Source organism: Pelecanus crispus, chromosome 1 (genome assembly GCF_030463565.1).
Source record: "Pelecanus crispus isolate bPelCri1 chromosome 1, bPelCri1.pri, whole genome shotgun sequence".
Classification (NCBI taxonomy): domain Eukaryota; kingdom Metazoa; phylum Chordata; class Aves; order Pelecaniformes; family Pelecanidae; genus Pelecanus; species Pelecanus crispus.
In genome coordinates, this window is record NC_134643.1 from 111,289,871 (window position 1) to 111,310,768 (window position 20,898).

Genomic DNA, 20,898 nt, shown 5'->3' on the forward strand with positions numbered 1-20,898 from the left:
TAGAGCAGCATGTGCTATTGCCCAATTTCTGTTTCATTATGTGAAGGGAATAGGAAAACATTTCTATGCTGGATTTTTACTTTATAAATTACGCTCTTTCAAAAGCCTTTTTGTGAGAAACAGGCAGCTTGAGCTAACAAATTATTTCTGCCTAATTTGCTTCAGTTTGGAAATAGATAATAATCAGCATCTAGGTCAGCTGTCTCTAGTTCTGTGATTGTAGATAAAATTTTGAGTGTTAACAGGGAAACCATTCATAAGTTTCCTTTTTTTTTAATTTTTTTTTTTAAATGCTGCCTAGACCTTTCTGTGGGTTAGAGGTTGATTCCAAGGTCTGTCTGCAGTAAAAATCCAATACAGTAACCTTGTTTCCTCTGTTCAAAAGGAACGTGGCTAAAAGGAAGGGGAAAGAATAGGAAGGAGGCTTTGATTTATTTTCCGTTTAAGTTATTACATCAACCACAGTAATTTCAAAATAACTTGCCCCACTTTTGTAGTCAGATCTATTCCCATATGTCACTATTTCTGCTATCAAAATGTTTTTCATAATGTTTAATTGAAATCTGTCTTACTACAATTTAGGTACTGTTTGTTATCAGTCCTATTTTTAAAGGAGGAGAGATTTCCTTTCTGTTTTGATGGCACTGCAGTCACTTTTTTGATCTTCTCTTGTTAAAGTTTTTCAGCTGTTCTCCTTGAATTAGTTTTTCTTGAAGTTCAGTGCCAAAAGCAAGTCACAGTTCTGACAGTTTACCAAAGCTGGAGAAGTAGGCAGATTCATGGTGTTGAAAATTCAAATTCTACATGATGTTTGTGCCAAGACATGTTCCGTTTGTTATATGTTATTTTTCAGGAATTCCTGTTTCCTCCTTCTTGTCTTGTATTTGTTACCCCACAGTTAATAATTCTTATTCCTATCAGTGTAGTGTTTGGCATTTATCCCAACTGAGCATCCCCTCTTTCACCCTGGGCCATTTCTTGAATTTACTCTGGTCCTATGGCCTACCTGAAGCCACTATAAGCTTTGCCATCTGCAAAATAATAATAATACTAGTAATAATATTACTAGTGTGGACAAACTATGTGAATGGAAATGTGTTTGTGAAAGCACTAGAAGTAGCAACAAAATGAAGATTAAAAGAATGGCCTGTATCGATAATGGAGAATATTGTTTCTAGCAGTAAAACAAAGGAGGTGGGTTTTTTTCATGTCAAGACAAGAAGATAGGTACTCTGATATGTGTCACCATCTCTGCTGTGGCCCAAATGACTTGTCAGAGGACCCTACAGCCTAACAACAGTGGGACGGCCACAAGGTTTAATATATGCTATTCCTTTTCCCATTAGTTCAGTAGGAAAACAGACATGTTTCAAGTAAACAAGTATAAGCATACAGTGAACAGCAACCTTTCCTAATGCTTATGGAGACTGTAGTAAGCAAGATTCTGGAGCAAAGAACAGATAATAACAACTATCATCTTTCAGAGGGTGTAAAAGATTCATCCAAAAGCTGGGTCTTCATCATGAATCAAGAAGAACCGAAGAGACTTGATGAAGACTGTAACTGATATCCCTTGTCATCACCATTGTATGCATGTGCCAGACCACTTGGGCACATGTGCCTTGGTATGAGGGTGAATGAAATCTATGACAGAACAGATGTGAGTGGGCAAAAGCAAATTTCTTGAAGATTTCAGAAATAACTCCTTTCCCTTCCATAAGATCCCATGCTGATTTTTGTTAAACAATTTTTCTGCGGTGTTGGAAGTCTCATTAAAATTAAGTGCGTGTGCTCTCTCCCTCTCTCTCCCTATATATATATTTCCCCCCTTTTCTTTTTTACAAGGCTTGTTATCTTGGCACAAAGTAAATCAGCATTTTATGTTCATGATTACCAACCAATATGGGTTTACGTACCTCCAGATTTACATGTAGTTGAAGCAAAAAGGTATAGTACCCCCACTCCTCCTCAGTGCTGTGCCATGAGTGCTAAACGGCTTCAACTATCTACGTATCCTGAGCTGAAGTTTGTCAGTCCGAGGTGTTTAGTTTAATTAGAAAATTCATTCAAATACTCTCTAATGTGTTTTTTCTCAGTTGTAGGTTGACCCCTTAGTCTTCTCCAAAATTAGGAGTGTGTAGAGAGGAGGAACAGAGGTACCCTTCCTCTTGAAGTTAATTATGCTAGTTACCTGTTCTTTCAGTGAAATTCAAGAATTACTAAAAACAGAATGGCCTAACCACTTTGGGTTCTTTACAGTCTTCCTTGCAGCTGTACTTTCCTTCATCTTCCCTGTGTTTATGGTGCATTTAATGACTGAGTTCTTGTTTTCCTTAATGCATTCTTGATAGCATATCACTTTGTCCCTTTAACCTCTTTATTAATACCTTCGTATTCTTTTATGCCTATCTTGAAAATCTAGTTGCTTTTTTCTAGGATATGAGGTGAATGAAAAGTTCATTAATTAGCCATATTGATCTGTAGCTATATTTCTTGTTCTGCATGCATGTTAATAATTCATAAATTATGCTTGTGCCCATAGCTTGCTTTTTACAAAATCAGTTTCTTCCAGAAATTGCTGGTCTTTGGTATCCTTTCCCTTTATTTCAATCCATCTTGAGAATAACAGTTGTCAGTTCTACAGCTGTTGGTTTGCCTGGCTTTCTTTTTTCTTGTTTTGTTTCTTGTCTTCACTTGTTGACAGGATATCTTCTTTTATTTTAACAGGTAGCATTTTGGCAATGAAAATTGCTGCCAGGACAGCAGTGCATGAAAGTTATATATCGTTTTCCTTGTCATCCTCATTGTTTTTCCATCTAGGCACTTTTTCCAACACCTTTTCTGTGTACTTTTGAAAAACAGGCAATGAATAGCATTCTCTACCAGGTATCTTTTGCTGCTGGAAAAATGTAGATCATGGTGCCAGTAAATTCAATCTGAAACCCAGTCGGAGTATCCAATGGGGATGGGAATTATTGTGATCTTGGTACTACTTTCCTAGCTACAGGTCTGATAGCAGAGAGCTTGCCTTTTCTAAGAGAAACTTGTCCACAGTCCTGACAGGCAAGCAAATGTTGAAACAGGTTTCCCAGAGAGGTTTTGCAGGCTCCGTCTTCAGATGTTTTCAAGAGCTTACTGGATAAAGCCCTGAGCAATCTGGTCTGACCCTGTCACTGACTTCCAGAGGTCCGTTCCATCTTGAGTCGTCGTTCCTATCGCTATGATCCCATCCTATGACTTGTGATCCTTGTCTTTTCTCCCTCAGACTTGCTTATGATACTGTGCCCTAACCTTCTGTGGGTAGACTTCCTATGGTAAGTGGAGGTCACCTTTCTTGCCTAGATGAGCTCTTTTCTCTCATTAACTTGCAGCTTTCTAGCAGTGGCTTTCCTAAATAGCAGCTTTTCACAGCTTTTCATGTTACATCTATCAGAAAAGTTTTTAAAGATAAGTAAAGATTTAAAAAAAAAAAAAAACCCAACCACAACACCCTCCACCCCCCAATAAAACCCACAGCCACAAAAAAAATGGCTTTGAATCATGAACCAAAGCAAGATAAGAGTTGATGTGGAGGAGAATTGCTCCAAAAGTGTGCTCTCAAGCCCATCTTAGATGTTAAGGTAGAGGCACCTTCTGACTCCTCTGCTCTCTCACATTGAACATGAGGATCCAGTGAATGCAGGCAGTAGTGGAAAGTTCAGTGTGTGCTTTCTGTCTGGCAGCTGTAGCACTGAAAGTAAGCATCAGTTCTATGACTGACTCTCCACTCCCAGTACAATATGTTTGTCTAAGTATACAAGAGGTAAGTCACGGTCAACAAAATGGCACTTTTAAAGCATTGCACTTGGCTTTTTCATACATTATATCTCTAATTCTGTGTGCAGTTGCAGTTTTGAAGAAAGAGATGGTGAATTAACACATTGAACTACCCTGAACTGCATCTCCAACGTGAACAGATACTCACAGAGCCCTACCTAGGAAATATAGTTCTCAAAGTGAAACTAGGGGGGATTTCTCTTCTGTCTCTTGAGACAGATTCACCTAGAGAAAATTAACATAATACCTTATATATCTGAATCTCTGGTTGTACTTAAAAAAAGAGAAAAATGTGCCCAAAAAATATAATTTTAGATATGTATTTTACTGGTGCATTTAAGGGCACTTGCACTTCTGCTAGTGATTGGTAAGTATGAAAGTTGCAATTAAAATACAAAACCTATATCTGTGAACTTCGTGTTTTGCCTTGTGTAGTTTCCAATTTTGAATTGCTGAAGTACTGAAAAAAACAGGAGAAGCTATTTTTGTGTTTAATTTTCTAAATCAAAGTAGTACGAGGAAATCTTGGTGCGTTAATGATAGGTTTCTAATCCACACTTCATAAGGGTTGCTCCTTAGTAATTTGTGGTCTTCTACATTGTTGACTCTGACTTTTTTTAATGAGCAAAATTGAAAAGACTTGTATATTCAGCTGTTAAATGTTGGTGTGAGTTATTCTACATTGCTTTGCCAGTTTATTCAAACTGACACCTGAGAATCCGTTTATTACAATATTGAAGATCATTCAGATTTAGGCTGTTTGTATGCTAGTTGCTGAAACAAGACTAAGGAGAAATGCTGGTACAATACTTGAAAGCTGGCCTTTGATTTTCATCTAGATGCGCAAAAATATTTTCTAAGAGTTTGAGTGCTGGATTTGTCAAAATAGATCCAACACATTAAAGACTTTATTTAGAAGTTTTTATCTTATGCCATCACTGTACATGTAGCTAATAAACTAACCACACTAAGAAGCCGTTTAACACTCAGTATCAGATGGAGTCAGCCTTGGTTTGGCCGCTACCGTGGCCAGTACTTTAAAATTACAGTGACTGTTTTAAATTTGGAACTTTTTTCTGCGTTTCGGGGGGGGGGGGGGTCTCCCTTGAACAGTGCTTGAACTGTTTTAATTCAGTGTCTTGTTTCAATAATGATAGAAATTTTCAGCACTTTGGTATTACACAGCACTGTTAATGATTGAGGAAAAAAAAATTTCTTTTAGTCTACTATTTCATGACTTGTATTTGAAAGAAGAAAGCCTTCCTATAATATCTGTTTCTGGATTGGAGTGCTGGGTCAAAATTGATACAGGGACTTTTTAACTTTTCCCCTAAAATTTTATTTCATTTCTTCATGTTTAAAAAGCTCTCTTTTTCTGTAACGCATAGTATAACATCTCATGTGAAGGGTGCAAACTGGCTGCTGTTGTTACAGGAATTCTGGAGCCTCTTTTTCTTCAAAAATCCATGACAATGAATTTCGGGCTGGAGTGGAGTGGGATTTTTTTTTTTTTCTGCATTCTTACATGGTGTGTCAAGTGCCCTAGTTAAATATCTCTTAACTTTTTGTACAGCTTTCACTAATATATTTTGAACAATAAGTAAATATATAAAACTGTCTAACGAGGTGTAGGCTTCTTAAGAAGAGATAGTCTTTTGTATGCTGTGTGTAACTATGACAGCACGTATTCTGTAGCTACTTCTGTAAAGGATTTCCCTTAGGAAATACTGAAAAAGGCTTTATGGGAAAGTTGTTTGGATTATACAAACAAACAAAAAGCACCCAAAGCTTTCTCTGCACACCCTGAACAAAGCATCCAGGGTTAGCTTTAGCCATTACTTTTGTGAATAAATCTTTTAATTCATGTAGATGTAGTAAATGAGTAAATTTAATCTTGTCATATGGTTATAATTATAATTCCCTGCTGGATTAGGCCAGTGTTACTGTCATTGGCACTGTAACTGGTTCAGGACACCCTGCTGATCTCAAGAGTGCTTAAAACACTTCTTCTGTTGTCCATACTCCATACGCTTCTTTCTAGTTTAAATTCCCTTTCTGAAAGTTTCTGTATGCAGACAGAAATTAAGTGTTTCAGCACAATTTTTGATCCTTTTTGGTCTGTACTTTTATCTTTGTCCCGTCTGCATTGTCAGAACCATATCCTTTTGCTTTTAGGCAAGAAATGGTAGCAAGGGTTAAAAATAAAATCTTTATTAAGTATTCTTTTGTATATTGAGAAGTGCAGTGAGAACATGAGAGCTGATTTACATACGAGTTAAAAAGAAAATAAATATTTACATACACACCCATGCTCTAGTTGCACGACTGGAAAGCACCAGAGAACCAGAAGTATGGATGCTTAAACATTTCATTGTACAATAAAATCAAAACTATAACAGTTCCTAATCCTGATTTTAAAACAGATTATGAAAGGATGAAAATGAAACCATCAGGATCACCTACAGACTTTTTGTATATGTTTGGTTACCCTTCTTATATGTCCAGTCTTGCTCAGTTGTGTCCAGACAGTTTTACAACTGGTCAGTAGAAATTTTTATCTGCTCTTCTGCAAAGCTTTTAATTATGCTGGACCATCACTCCCACAAATAGCATTTGGATTCTTTTATCAACAAAATACAAATTATCCTATTTTACGATTTGCATTTACTTAGTGGTGTTTTATGTGTCATTAAACATGCATAAGATTAAATAAAAAATGTGTTAAAATATGTATTTCAAAACATCATAAAAGCATAGTAATTCAGTAATTAATGTGGTAGATAATGACAGCCTTTCCATTTCCAGCTCTATCTATACAAGAGTTCATTGCTTTTGCTACTCTGCTTCACTGTGGTGGTTCGGAAATTTAGTCAGACCATCAAACTGAACAGAAATTGGGCTTTTTTTCAGTCAGAGTACAAGTTAGTATTTCCAGTACTCTGCTGCTGAAACAAGAGAGACCCCACTGCAAAAGAAAATACTTCTTTTATATGCTTAATTAAAATGCACAACTGTTAGTTAATGTTTTCGTAAAAGTAGTCTTCAAAAACCTAGATGCTTATAAAATTCTGAAATGTGAAAAGCAGCTTTTCTGTGAGGTTTAAGTTGGAAGGCAAATGGGCATGTTTACCAAATTAGTTATTTATCCCTGAGAAATATCTAATTTGTGAAGATCTTAAAATTCTTTTTGACCCCATTATTCAGGATCTGGTTAACAGTATTTATGCCAAATATGTGATGTTGCAGGGTGTGGAGAGGCAGCGATACTAACTTTTGCTAGAGAGCACTGCTAGACATACTTTTATAGCCTGGATTAAGGAAACTGGATAAATTGTTTTAAAATTAGCATAGCCATTACAATTGCGTTTGCTGTAAATAGTTTTAAAGGAATCATTAGAGATGTCAGGGCTTTCAGCAACATTGATAAATTATTAAATTTAATGTATAGTGTAGATCACAGAAGCAAAAAGTGAAATGCTTGAGGGAGACATTCCCCTGCCACGTTAATAAAATATACAGTGGAATAGTAGCAGCCATTGCTGATACTGCATTTGAAAGTGCACTGGAGAGAGTGACTAGAAGTTTTAGTTTGTATTTTTGTATGTTGTACATGACAACAAATGGTAATTTGAATGTGTTTATAAAATAAAGGAGGTGGGAGGTGTGTCTGCAGTGCACATATAAGGCATTGAGGACTAAAGCTGGCAAAGTATAATTTTCCTAACTTTTTTTTTTTTAAAAAAAAAAGGTAATAAACATGAAGATTTTTCCAGAGAATGTGGTAATCTGCTGTTTCTCCCTTTTGGCCACCTGACCTCTAGAAATCAACAACTAACTTCACAGTTCTGGACCTTTCTCTCATTTTGCTGCAAATACTTGTGGGGAAGGGATTACTTAACATTAGTGATTTGGTAGCTAGTTGGCAGCTTTGCTTTTTTCCTCATGTGCATCTGTTTTCTTCTTCTTTACACAGGTTTTGCTGACAGAAGGCAATCTTCTAAACTGAAATATCTCAGAGTAAATTTGTGGTTACTTTTAGTTTAGGCTGCTATTTGTGTTAAGTCATGCTTCCGTCTTGTTGCTAAAGATTTAAATCAGTAAGACTGGCACTTGAGAAATTTCCTAAACTCATCTGATACAGAGTCATGTAAAAAGACTTAAATAAAAACAATTCTGTTAACATCAAAATCCTTAGATTTTTGAGCAGGCCTGTTATCAAAAGGTTCAGCAAACACAGAAGCCCAAGAGAAGTTTAAGAACCACTGAATGAAAGAGTGTTACTTCACTTTTCCCTAACTCTATTAAATACAAGCTCTAGCAAAATAAGATTCTTCTGTGGCTTAAAATTAAGGCAGCAGATTGTGTATTACAGAGCACTGTTATCTCCCTCTCTGTATGTTTTGGGTGGTGGGGAGTGGAGATTGAGGCCTTCTGTTGTAACTTCAGGAGGGAAAAGGATGTTTTAATTATGTCCAAACAAGAAATTCAAAGATACTTAAATAATCATAAAATTAAAACATTCTATTTGTTGTCCCAAATAAGAAGAAATTAATTTTCAAATATGTGTTAGCTCTTTATTTTCCCATTTATTTCCTTACATTTTCTGATTTTCTTCTTTCAACATTATTTTATTTTTCATTTTTTGCTAAATCTGTTTGAATCCTTTTAAGTATCTGTACAGGTATTCTAACTTTTTTCAATAACTCACCCCATTTTAACAACTGCAGTAAGAATGTTTGTCTCTTAAAAGGTCTTCTGTTAAATATAAACTTTCTTTTGTTCCTCTGTGCTATAATAATTCAAGGTCTTTTCTGAAAAACTCTCAAAGGAGTTGTGGGGTTTTCTGCTGTAAAATTATATGCTTTTCTCATTAACACTTGAACAGATTCTGGCGGACTGTAAAATACTGCTAAACACCAATTGATTTTGACGGTCGCAATTATGTAACTTCTTTAAAATGCAATTCAAATCCACTCATTTTATTTAGTGGTACGTTTTTAGTCTCATTCATCACATAAAGTACTATGCAAATCTACTGTAATACTATAAACTTAACCATTCATGGAAGATTCCAGAAGAAACTGGAAGGTACTTTCTTTACTAGGAATCACTATCGTAAGATAAAATTTTCAAGACAAAATGTCATACGGCTTCTATTTGTTCTGTATATTTTTCCACTCTTAAGTTTTCTTAGATTTTTTTTTTATTATTATTATTGCTTTATATTGAGTATATTAGCATGAATTATGTTGCAGCAGTTCTTCTAGTTTTCTTGCTTTGATTTATTTCCCATTTAACAGTAATTTGGCATAGTTCCTTAATAGTTGTTTTTAAGTACAAAATCCTTCTGGATTCCGATGCTGCAGAATATGGAGGGCATCAAAGGCTGGACCACAGTACAGAGTACTTCTCTGAAGAATATCCTCACAATTATCGACCTAATTCACTTATGGTAAGTAAGATTTTTTTCATTCTGCTTTCATCTGAATAACTTTTAAAATTCTTTGGACAAATATGGAGTCTATTCTAGGAGTATTGGGGGGTGGGGGGAGGCTTAAATTTGTAGCATGAATACAGTAGAGATGACAACGTTATGTCTTGGTTATGACCTATAACGTTAACTGGTATTTTTTCTTTTGACATTACATTTAGATTTTTGTGCACTTTTGCAGTGTCCGGCATGCACCATTCCTTGCCAACATGCATGAAAACCTTCTCATGTGCTTTTGAATTGCCATTTTTAATGTCATTTGCTTTATTATCATGTCTGAAAATCTCCATCTTCATGCTTGCCTTGTGATTTAAAGCTCTGTAGAAACTGAATCTTGCGTTGCTTTCTTAACATCATTTACTTAACTCCACAAACACGAATTAGAGCAGTGGATGCGTTTGCAACTGGCTTTCTCCTCCTCAGTTTACAGAAAAACTTTGCGAAACGGAACAGACCTTCTCTGTTCACATCAAGAATTTCAAGCATTTCCAGTCCTAAAGTGATATGAATAATGAATAAAGACTTTCCCACAAATCACTTCAGATGAAATGGGAGGCATATCCTTGCATACAATTTCTGTTAGCTGAGATGGTGACTAATAAAAGCTCTACCTTTCTTCATCTGAAATCATAATCACTTACCACAGTTAACAATTTAAAATGTCATTTTTCCCATTCTTCGTATATGTATATATATACACACTTATTTCCCATTCTATACATATGGATTCACATATGTGTATGTGTGTATATGTTCACAAACGCAGCAGAATAAGATTCAAAAAGACCATGAATTAAGGCAGAGAGCACTGAAAAAATTCTGAGAACGCTTATACTGCTGACTAGATTTTCAGATCTAAAACACATACATGGGTGAAGGGGTGTGTATCACTATGTATGGGTATATCTATACACATAAACACCTGTAAATAAGTTACACTTGTAATCTTAACAGGCTACAAAAATGGAGTATCTGCACTGATTTGTGTGGGCCACTCCTCTTCCATGACAGAATGGAGACATCAATTTCTAGTGTCACATCTTAACATCTCTCATGAGATCTAAACTCCTGAGAATTATTGTCACTTTTAATCTCTCTCTCTCTCTTGCACTCACCCTACGTCATTGTATTCAGGCTGTTGGCATTTCTCTCATTTGCTTGTTTTGAAATAGTTTCATTACATGAAAGAATTCTTGCGCTTCCATTGTGCTTGATGTAAAGGATCTTGGGAACTTTTTTTTTTAAAGTAACCGTATGTGACAGTGTTCTCGTAGTGTGGGTAAGTATCTATGCTCATTTGCGCACAAAGAAACTGAGGCTCTCAGATCTCATTCCTGAAGGTTATGTAGAAAATTAATGCTTCCAGAATTCTTGCTTCGTGTATCCAATTCAAATATCTTGCTTTGGTGGTTGGAGAGCATCTTAATTATCTGCCACTAACTTAACTCTTGCTAGCCAATTAACTATAATTTGGAATGTAGATTTCACATTTAGACTCTTAGATGGTGAATGTAAGTCATTCAAGACAGAAACAAATGCGACAACATGTGAAGATGCAATTTGCTAAGAGCATGTGGAAGATAAGGCATGTGATGAGCAAAGCAGCAAACGCACTTTTGTGGCATAAACTGTGGCATGGCAATGGCACTTCTGGGTCAGAAAGAAACCCAGCAGCATGGGTCATGTTAACTTTCTTTTATGTCCTTCAGCAATCCAATTCACAGACCACCTTCAGCCAACACCCCAGAAGATGCCACAAGCACCACATAGAGGTAAAACACTAGTAAAAGGACACCCAGTAAAAGTAATTAAGGAAAAAAAAATCTGGAAAACCTGACTAAATTCAGCAAGATAGGCCTCCAAGTAAGAAAGAACAAAAGTTACAGTAAATACCTCCAGCTGCTATTTTACAATAAAACAGCAATGTTTTATTTTAAATAGCAATTTACATCCCAGTTCTTGGGTAACCAGTTATCCTTGGGAGTTGCTTCAGTCTTAGTTGAAGTTTCTAAAATCCAAGTAGAAGTCCTGTCCTCAAATTTCTTTTCAAAAAACATATGCTGCCACCCCAATAAACTCATAAAAGTTCTTTTCCTGCTGTTTAACAATTATCTTATTCTCTTTAAATAATGAATGAGACTTAAGTTTCTTGTTTCAAAAATTTTAGTTCCTCGTCCACCACAAACTTCAAAGAAATATTTTTGTTAATGACAGATGCACCTCCCTTAAGGTGTGTAAGTAAACATTGTCAGCAAAACATGCCCCGAGAGCTATGACAAAATGAAATCCCGAGGGCTATGACAAAATGAAATCACATGCAATAATTATGATGCTCAAGTTAAGCTTAAGTAGTGCACAACTGTGTTACAAAAATAGAAGATTAGATGTGACATGATTCATTCTAGAAACATCACCTAATAAAAGAAATATTCAAAGTGACATTGCAAAATGAGGAGAAGGGAGATATGAAATTCCTGGAGCAAAGAACGCTGGATGAAGAGGAAATTTTGTAAGCACTGCTAGGCATTTCACTGTAAAATTTTGTTGGTGAACAGACAATGATTCAGGTTTGCTTAGTAATGCTGTAGAGGGCCAGATTTCAAAATCATCAGACACACCTTGAAAACTCCATAGAAAAATGCACAAAAAATGTCCTTTGTAATATGACTGATTTAAATAATTATTATAATCTAATTTTTCCATTTCACTGCTTGCTCTGTTCTGGATTGTTAACAAATACATGAAATGTACATAACTTTCCACATAATCAAACTTTCTAATAACAAGCTGTTAACCACTTTGTCATTGTAAAAATAGACTCTTTTTACCACAGTTTTATTTCTGTTTACGTCTCTGCTGTGGTATTCTCCTAATACTCTTTTTTGAGGTATGTTTTCTAAAAATTATGTGCTTTTTCAATGCTTCTGTAAACTTGTAGTTTTGTTTATGTCTTATCTCTTTGCAAGAAGTAAATTAAGTGCTGCTCACACACATTTCAAATCCTGTCAGATCCTAGTGCCCCTTTGTGTACAAAGGCATTTGTTGATACCTTGGTTGTTGTAGTTGGATGTGAAACTGAGACTGGGGGTGGGGGAGAGAAAATGAACCATTTTTAATAACATCATTCAAAATGTTTTGTCAGTCTTTTCTAAGGCATGTGACTTGACTGAATTTTACTGTAAAAGGTAACTAGATATCAATGTGTGTCCTAGTAACTTTAATGTTTTTGTACCACACCAAAAGTTGGGATTTATATGAAAACAGTGGGGTTTATACTTTGATACTTCGTGCACCAACAGAACTGAGTAATAAGCAGGCTAAATGGAATATTGCAGAGGATGTTGTGTCATTGGCAAAGTAGTGTGCAGTTTATTGAGAAATAGAATTGTTTAACATATTTCAGCTTTTATAGATTTACTCTTTCTGTAGTTCTTTCCAATTAGTTAAAAAATAAATAGATGCCAAAATATTCTTTTCCCCTTGTCCCCAATACTGCTTTTTTCCGATTCTCTATTTTTGGCCTCCACTGACATAATGTTTTCACATTAAATGAAACTGAAATTATGTATTTTTATTTTAGGAATATCATTATTGCAGGGTTGGGTTTTTAACCTTGACCTTAATGTATACTAATCAATGTTAAAGTGCAACTTCCTGCTTCCTTGAGTCTATTGACAGATTAAAATATTCGCATAGACTGAAATGATCTAAAAGCTTTTAGTGACTTTAGCTTTGAAAATGCTCATTTGAATAACTTTCATGATGAGGTTTTATGTATTGAAGTTTAAGGGACGGATGTAGTCGTTAACTGTTTTCTCCCCAGCATGCACAGGTATACAGAAAGAATGTTAGCAGTTAGAAAATTAACTGTTTTAACTGGGGGAATCAGTAAGACTTTATCAGCAAGGTCTTTTGTTATTTTTACATCTTGATGATTAAGACATATAAATTTATTTGCTCGTATTCATTGATTCTTTGACTTCCTAAAAGAAGCAAAAACCACAATCAAATGTAATGATTCCAAAGTTATTGTTAGTCATTTTCTTTCATCCTATCTTATTTTTTAGTCTACTTGTTTGTGTTTGCCAGGGATTTTGTTGTCTTTTTAAAGTACTCTTTCTTAACCTGAAGAAAGAGTGCAGAAGATAATAGAGGAGAAATTCTGAGATAGAGCCTGCACAGTATATGGACTTCCTTTGCATAAATGAAACAAGACAGTCTGAGAAATTATTTTCTGCATATTCATGCTGTACAGCTGTAAATTGAAAAACAAATTGGAAGGCAGAACTCACATTATTTTAAGCATACCTTCTTTGTCATATGCAATATCTAGCAAAATGAAATTTGAAACGTCTGAGGCTTTGTATAACAAATTATAGTCAGAAAGCAAAAGCTATCATGTAACTTATTCATCGATGGTTAATTATATTCTCAGAATAGTGTCAGTGTCTGACAATTAGTAGTGATACACTGACATGAGATTGTCTAAAGCCGTCGTTTTAATTAAAAGTTTGGGAAAATGTTGGCACAGACTCTTGTGACATTGCCTTCTGCATCTACCAGCTGCAATATGCACTATCAAATATTTTTCTGCAGTGCCTGATCTAGCTCTGAGTTCCAGTAATTCTCCCATCTGTTGCAAAATGACCTTGAAATGATTTTTAGGGCTTGGTGTTTTCCAGCCCTGAAAGTGGGATGAAGAGCGGTTCATTGCAGTTCCAGCCAACTTCAGTTGTGCTTGCACCTGGTACTAAATCTAGTCTGACAGATCTGGAAGTAACACTTGTCATTTGCAGAACTTCTTGCTTGTGGGATTTTTAGATACATCTGGATTGCTGTGTATTATAGTCCTCTCCCAAAACATCTAGGGTGAGCTTTGTGCTTACAACTGCTGTTGTTCACAAGTGCTTCATGTATTTGCTATTCCTGTATTCCTTTTAGCTTTTCTAATCTCTCATTTCTTGAAATTATCTGGATATTCACAGCAAACAAAGTGTAAGGAGTAAGCATTTGTGTGGTTGAAAAGCATCATATATGTTCCTGGCAAGTAGTAGTACCCGTTGTTCTTCCCTGTTTGTGAGATAGCCTACATGAATGGACTATGATCTTGACAGAACACCATGTACGTTGGTGGAAAATAGGTTGATTGTAGTAAGTGGGGTTTTGTCTCTGTATTAGAGTGGCTGTACTATTTTAGTGCCAGAAGCCTTGATCTATGTGGGATTTGCCTAGTTTCAGATAGTGTAACTGCCTCGTAGTTTAAATGGACATGCAGTATAGAAAGCTCAGAGGTGATAACAAAAAACAATTTTCTATGTATTTGACTTATTAAATAACATTCCTATCCTCTATAATCCTCTCTGTTAGCACATCTGCCTGTGAAGTCAACCACAATTATTCCACTTTATTCTTCCTGAATACTCCATTGAGAACAAAAGACTTTCAAGGATAGTTTGATGTCTAAACATTTGAATGTTAATTTTGTCAAAAACTTTTATTAACAGCTGAGTCATCCTAACTGTCCCAAACAGATCTGATATTCTTCCTTCCCCAAGTTCCACTCCCCCATCAGAAAAGGCCTCATGAGTCTTCCTCTGTGTGGTTTTAGATGTCTTCACGGTTTCCTAAAATAGCAGAGTTCATGTGACGCCTTACAGGACATGAGGTAATAAGTAAGCGGTTGGTGTAGAAAGCAAAGGGCCAATTCATTGAGATATATAAAGTCCTGAGTAACTTGGTCTGACCTCATAGCTGACCCTGCTTTCAGCAGGGATTCTATGCCTTCTGAGACCCTTTCCAACATGGATGAGCCTGTTGGGGAGGAAAGAGCTGGGAAGGGTCTTTAAGGTGAACACAGAAAGCTTGAAACAGAAGACAGATTCAGAGAATGATTTGATTGACTGATGGTCAGGATGTTGGTTAGCTATGAATGTTTTCTCTTTAGTATTCTGTACTGTTGGTTTTCACTTCTGTCCATGTTCATCAAGTGAGTCTCATGAAATGGTGAAGGAGATGTGAATGGGATAAAACCTGTGATCAGAAAGAAGCAGGTTAGAAGAGTAGAGATCAATAGAACTGAAGCTGGTAATTGGAACTATAATTCAGCAACAGTATATGAAAGGAAAGTGGATGACAAGAATAAAATTCTCAGACCCTCCTCCTAGGGTACAGAAAAACATCAGAAATGACATCTCTCTGATAATGGGCTCAAGCTGCACCAGGGGAGGTTTAGACTGGAAATTAGGAAAAATTTCTTTACGGAAAGGGTGGTCAAGCATTGGAACAGGCTGCCCAGAGAGGTGGTGGAGTCACCATCCCTGGAAGTGTTCAAAAAATGGGTAGATGTGGCACTTCGGGATATGGTTTAGTCTAGTCTACCCTTGATTGGTTTAGGTGGGCTTGGTAGTGTAGGTTAATGGTTGGACTGGATGATCTTAAAGGTCTTTTCCAACCTAGACGATTCTATGATTCTATGTCTTTTACTGATGAATACCTAGGTTTCCTATGATGGTTTTAATCAAGACACCTGTATATACTTTTACTATACTTATCTATCTATAGGTAGATACATATCTCAGACCACGTAATATATATATAAAAACTAGCTAGACATAATGAAGAGAGACAAGAAGGGGATTCTACAGGTCTAATAGCAAAAGTAGCTTCAGAAAGAGTGTAAGTCCCTTGACAAAGGGAGGAGTCAAACCTGTAATGAGCACTGTGAAGAGTATGGGAGTATTCAATGCCTTTTTTTACCTCAGGTTCCAAGGGTGAAGCCTGCTCCCAGACTCTTTTGTGTGCCAGTACACTATTGAAAAGAAAGTAGCAGAGCAATAGGTTAGGGACATCTTAAAGATGGGATACACCCAGAGGTTTGGAAAGATGTCAGTGATTGATTGCAAGGCTGCTGACTATGATTTATGAAAAATCACAGTGGTCAGGGAGATTTCTGAAAACTGAACAAAGGCTGTAGTAAAAGCGAAAAGACAGGCTGAGGGATCTGTAGGACCAGTCAGCCTCTCCCCTCAGTTCCTTGAGAGGTCAAGGACCACCTCCTCTTGAAATCCATATCCAAACAGGTGAGGTATATGAGATGGGTCAATCAGAAAGCCAACCCAGATTTTAGCAAGGGCAAAATGTGCATGATCAATCTGCGTGATCAATCTGATTGCTTTGTGTGATGAAATTACTCTAGCTGTGTGCATGAGGTTACTGCAATTAATGCAGTAAGACTTTCAGCTTTGTCTCCTACAGCATTCTTACCTAGGAGTTGAGGAAATACGGGCCAGATAAGATTTTTAGGTGGGTTAAAAACTGGCTGGGCTGCTGCAGTTTTTGTAATCGGAAGCTCAGTGTCCAGCTGTCAACTGGTATCAAGCAGAGTACCGTAGGAATTACTTCTGGGACTGATACTGTTTGGAGTCTTCAACAGTGACTGGAATGATGAGACAGAGTGTACCCTCAGCAGATTTGTGCATGACACTGAATTAGGGTGAGTGGTTCATAAATTGAATGTTAAAGGTCCAATCCAGATGGATCTTGATAAATTTCATGGTTTAGCCAACAGAAACTTCATAAAAATTAATGAAGAAAAATTCTGCAGAGGAATCCTATGCATCAGTAAAGCTTAGAAACCAACTTGCTGAGTAGCAGCCTGACTGAAAAGGATTGGGGTTATGCTGAATATTAAGCGCATTGGAAAGGAGTTTGTCACAGACACATATCATAACATGTCGGAACAGATGTCTTCATTAATGCATTTCAGTGTGTTGGAATTACCTTTAGAATTTGTTATTATAATTTGGGCCTAAATAATTTAAAGACAGGAAAAGGAGAGGGGAAAAAAAAAAAAAATCCATGGTGCTTTACCTAGGAAATGCGAAAAGAACTGTGGTTGCCATTTTTTTCAGTATTTAAGGAAGACAGAACTGAGTAATCCAATAGAAGAGCATGGTTGTTTCAGTGTCTGAGGATGTTAGCCTTTTAATGTATGCTATAGCACATTTATTCCTATAATATTAAGTACTGTATGTATGTATTCTGATATGAATCAGAACAATAGATTAAAGCATTATAAGCAAGCCGAGTTCTTAATCTAAATCAGATAGAGACTTCAATTAACATATACCTAATGTTACTAATTAATTAGCTTTTAGCTAAGGATTGTCCATATTTTTATGTATTTGAAAATGTCTGGACTCAAACTTACTGTCCTGGTTTCGGCTGGGATAGAGTTAATTTTCTTCCTAGTAGCAGGCACAGTGCTGTGTTTTGGATTTAGTAGGAGAAGGATGCTGATAACACACTGATGGTTTAGTTGTTGCTGAGTACTGCTTATGCTAGGCAAGGACTTTTCAGCTTCCCATGCTCTGCCAGGTGCACAAGAAACTGGGAGGGGGCACAGCCAGAATAGTTGATCCAAACTGACCAAAGGGCTATTCCATACCATGTGACGTCATACTCAGTATAGAAACCGGGGGCGGGGACGGGGGGGGAGTTGGCCGGGGAGCAGCGATCGCTGCTCAGGAACTGTCTGGGTATCGGTCGGTGGGTGGTGAGCAATTGCATTGTGCATCACTTGCTTTGTATATTATTATTATCATTACTATAGTGTTATTATTATAATTACTATTTTACTTTATTTTAATTATTAAGCTGTTCTTATCTCAACCCAGGAGTGTTTCTCACTCTTACTTCTCCGATTCTCTCCCCCATCCCATCGGGGTAGGGGGAGTGAGCGAGCAGCTGCGTGGTGCTTAGTTGCTGGCTGGGGCTAAACCACAACACATACAATACGATGCTTATTTTGACTTATGCTGTCAGTAATGGATTACTGACTTTTTTGCATCATGCCACTTGGTGGCAAATTGTAGCATATGGTTGAAGCAAAGTCTACTCGGTACACCACAGTACACTCAGGAAAAGGATAAAGAAACTAAATTTAAATTAATGGGGATATGTTACTACAAGAGCGGTAGTTCAGGTGAGAGGTGCTGAAGGAAAAGGAATAATACTGGGGTGGAAAGGCTGAGGAAGCTCTGGGATTCGGGGTGTCAGAAGTGGAGGGAGCCCGAGGTAAGAAATCTGGGCTGAGAAGGCTGAAAACCCTGCTGGGATCCTGGGCAAATGATCTTCCAGGTTTCACTTTAACTCAGGAAAGACATGCAACCTTTCCAACCTCGTTGGTCACATGAGGTGACCTCCCCTTTCCCTTACATGAATGTTCTGTGTTCTATTTAAACAAATAATAAAGCCAGAGCATATACACTGTAGTATTTCTGGAAATACTATTGGGTGGGGGAAAGGAATAATTCTTATACATTTGTAACAAGAATTATCTGATATTTTTGTAGCATCTTTACTTTTAAAAGAATTGTACAGCAGTGGAATGAATAATATTCATATTTAATAATTCTTAAAATATTCAATCCATAATCAATATTTATTCATTGTTCATGCCCTGTTTTGTTGCTTCTTGCAGTTTTATTTAAGCCTTAGAGGTGGTTACACTGACCAATGAAATAGTTGGTAAGATTAGGAGATAATGCTGTATTGGCTCTTCTATGATTTAGCAAGAAGCCCACCAAGACAAAAACATTAAAACATATGTTTAATTTGCCCAGGTAAGGAAAAAAATGTGTGACTAAAGTAATAAGCTGGCAGCTGCATCTCTTCAAGGCAAACAGAAAACATACCTCTCATCAGTATAAACACAATCATTTGCACAAGTTCTGAAATTGTGCTTAAAACCAGTTTTAAAATTCTGATTGGCAATGAAGTTGTAGGAGTGGGATGCTTCCGCACTGCTCTTGGACTCTCAGCTGATGTAAATTGACTTTAAAGGAACTAAGCTAATTTACTCCTCCTAGGATCTGACATATTATTGACCAGAATATAACTGAGAATTGCTGTGTCCTGTATTAATGTTAATTTTTGTTCCCTTAACTGAAGTAACTTTTTACACATTCTTTCTTGAAAGATTATTTCTATTTGTTCTTTTTCCCGTCATCATATAAACCCAGAGCACTGAATTTCTCAATGCACTATTTTAAAATCTCTCCTTTATCTATACATTCTGAGCTAGTTGACTTCATTAAGTATTTCCTCTCCCGCACTGATTTGTAGAAGCTATTTATCACCAAAACCTTAGGGGAAATCATTATGTTCACTGCCTTTCAAGAAGCATTGGACATGGCTCCGTCTGGTTCAATGAAGATCAGCTGTTCTTTTCCTTTTTCTCCTTTTCCTAAAGTTTTTTTGCCTTATTGCTTTATTCCATTTTGAAAACTATGAAAGCCTTTCATGCCATCAGGCTCTAGTTTGCAGATAACGTAGTTCAAATTGCAGAATATTAGACATTTCACAGAGACGGAGGATAGTCCAAAAGAGGATATTGTCAGAATGAAGCCAATAATCTTCAATCTTTTGTTACCTTTTATAATTGCATTTTTATTGACTTGTTCAGCAAACACATTCATACACTTGACAATTGATGGAGTACCATATATCAAGGTAATTGGTAGGTAGTACATATTGGTCTTGTTTTCAGATTGTGACTCCACTCTGCTTGGAAGGAATGTCATGTAAAATATATTGCCATGAGTTCTTTTGTGATCTGTGAGAAGTTGTTTGATTACATATGTTTGGGTTTTTTCATGGTAATCAGGAAAAGAGGGTGAAGCAAAATGCAGTAATTTTGAAGCAAAATGCAGTAATTTAATGGTTAATTTTGAATCTGACTAGTTTTGAGAGTGAGTTTTATTGCTCAGACACTGCAACTCCATAGGTGCCAAGAGTGAGAATAATACACTGCTGTGTCATATCACTGGTATTTACCTGTATGAAATGACATCATAGACCTTGCGGCAACTTTAATTCACAGCAGAATAGTGTTCAAATGCTGTTACGAAACTTTGTCATTTATCATTGTATGGTCTATTGACCTAGATGTCCTCAGGTTTTTGAAACTGGTCATTCTAAGTCATATGAGGCCCTCTACTGGTAACCACTTTCAAATATATCAAAGTAAGATTTAAAAAAAAAAAAAAAAAAAAAAGGAGAGATTGCAATGAAGCTGCCTTTTAAACTTTTAGATTATCTTGTGTAATTCAAGTGCTGGGGACTAAGCACTTGATAATCACTCTTTAAATGTGATTAATATGACCCACAATATTGCTCAAATGTTCAATTTTTAACAGTTAAAATATTTCACATGTGGTTTTTTCGCATACTGTTACTTAGAAATTGTATCCTGTGAGGTTGATGTTTTTTTCAGCTATTCTTGTTCTTGTCATATTTTTACTAGGTGTACATTCCAAGCAGAGTGGCTATTGTGCTTCAGAATATGGATATCTCAAAATGACATCTCTGTAACTATCAGTGAAGAAGCAAGTCATAGAAGAAGTGCTGATACGCTGTACTAATGATATGTATAACAAAACTTGCTCTAAGGAAGCTTTCTGAAACAGAATATAGTAATACTAGGTGTTTAATTAAAATGTAAGATTAATATTCACATGTAATTGCGGAGCTCTTGACTTGCTAGAACTTCTTTTGAGGAAACTTTACAAAAGAGGCAGAAAGGAAAACGT

The 20,898-nt window shown here is 36.4% G+C and overlaps 1 protein-coding gene across 1 annotated transcript in view; it reads left to right on the forward strand.

Moving 5' to 3' along the window:
- Positions 1–20,669, forward strand: part of GBE1 (1,4-alpha-glucan branching enzyme 1) — a 178,230-nt gene extending 157,561 nt beyond the window's left edge. Inside the window, exons 15-17 of the mRNA XM_075718169.1 lie at positions 9,141–9,268; positions 11,017–11,079; positions 20,613–20,669. Of these exons, the coding sequence (XP_075574284.1) occupies positions 9,141–9,268; positions 11,017–11,079; positions 20,613–20,669 (248 nt within the window). The remainder of the gene's footprint in view (positions 1–9,140; positions 9,269–11,016; positions 11,080–20,612) is intronic.
- Positions 20,670–20,898: the final 229 nt, after the last annotated feature.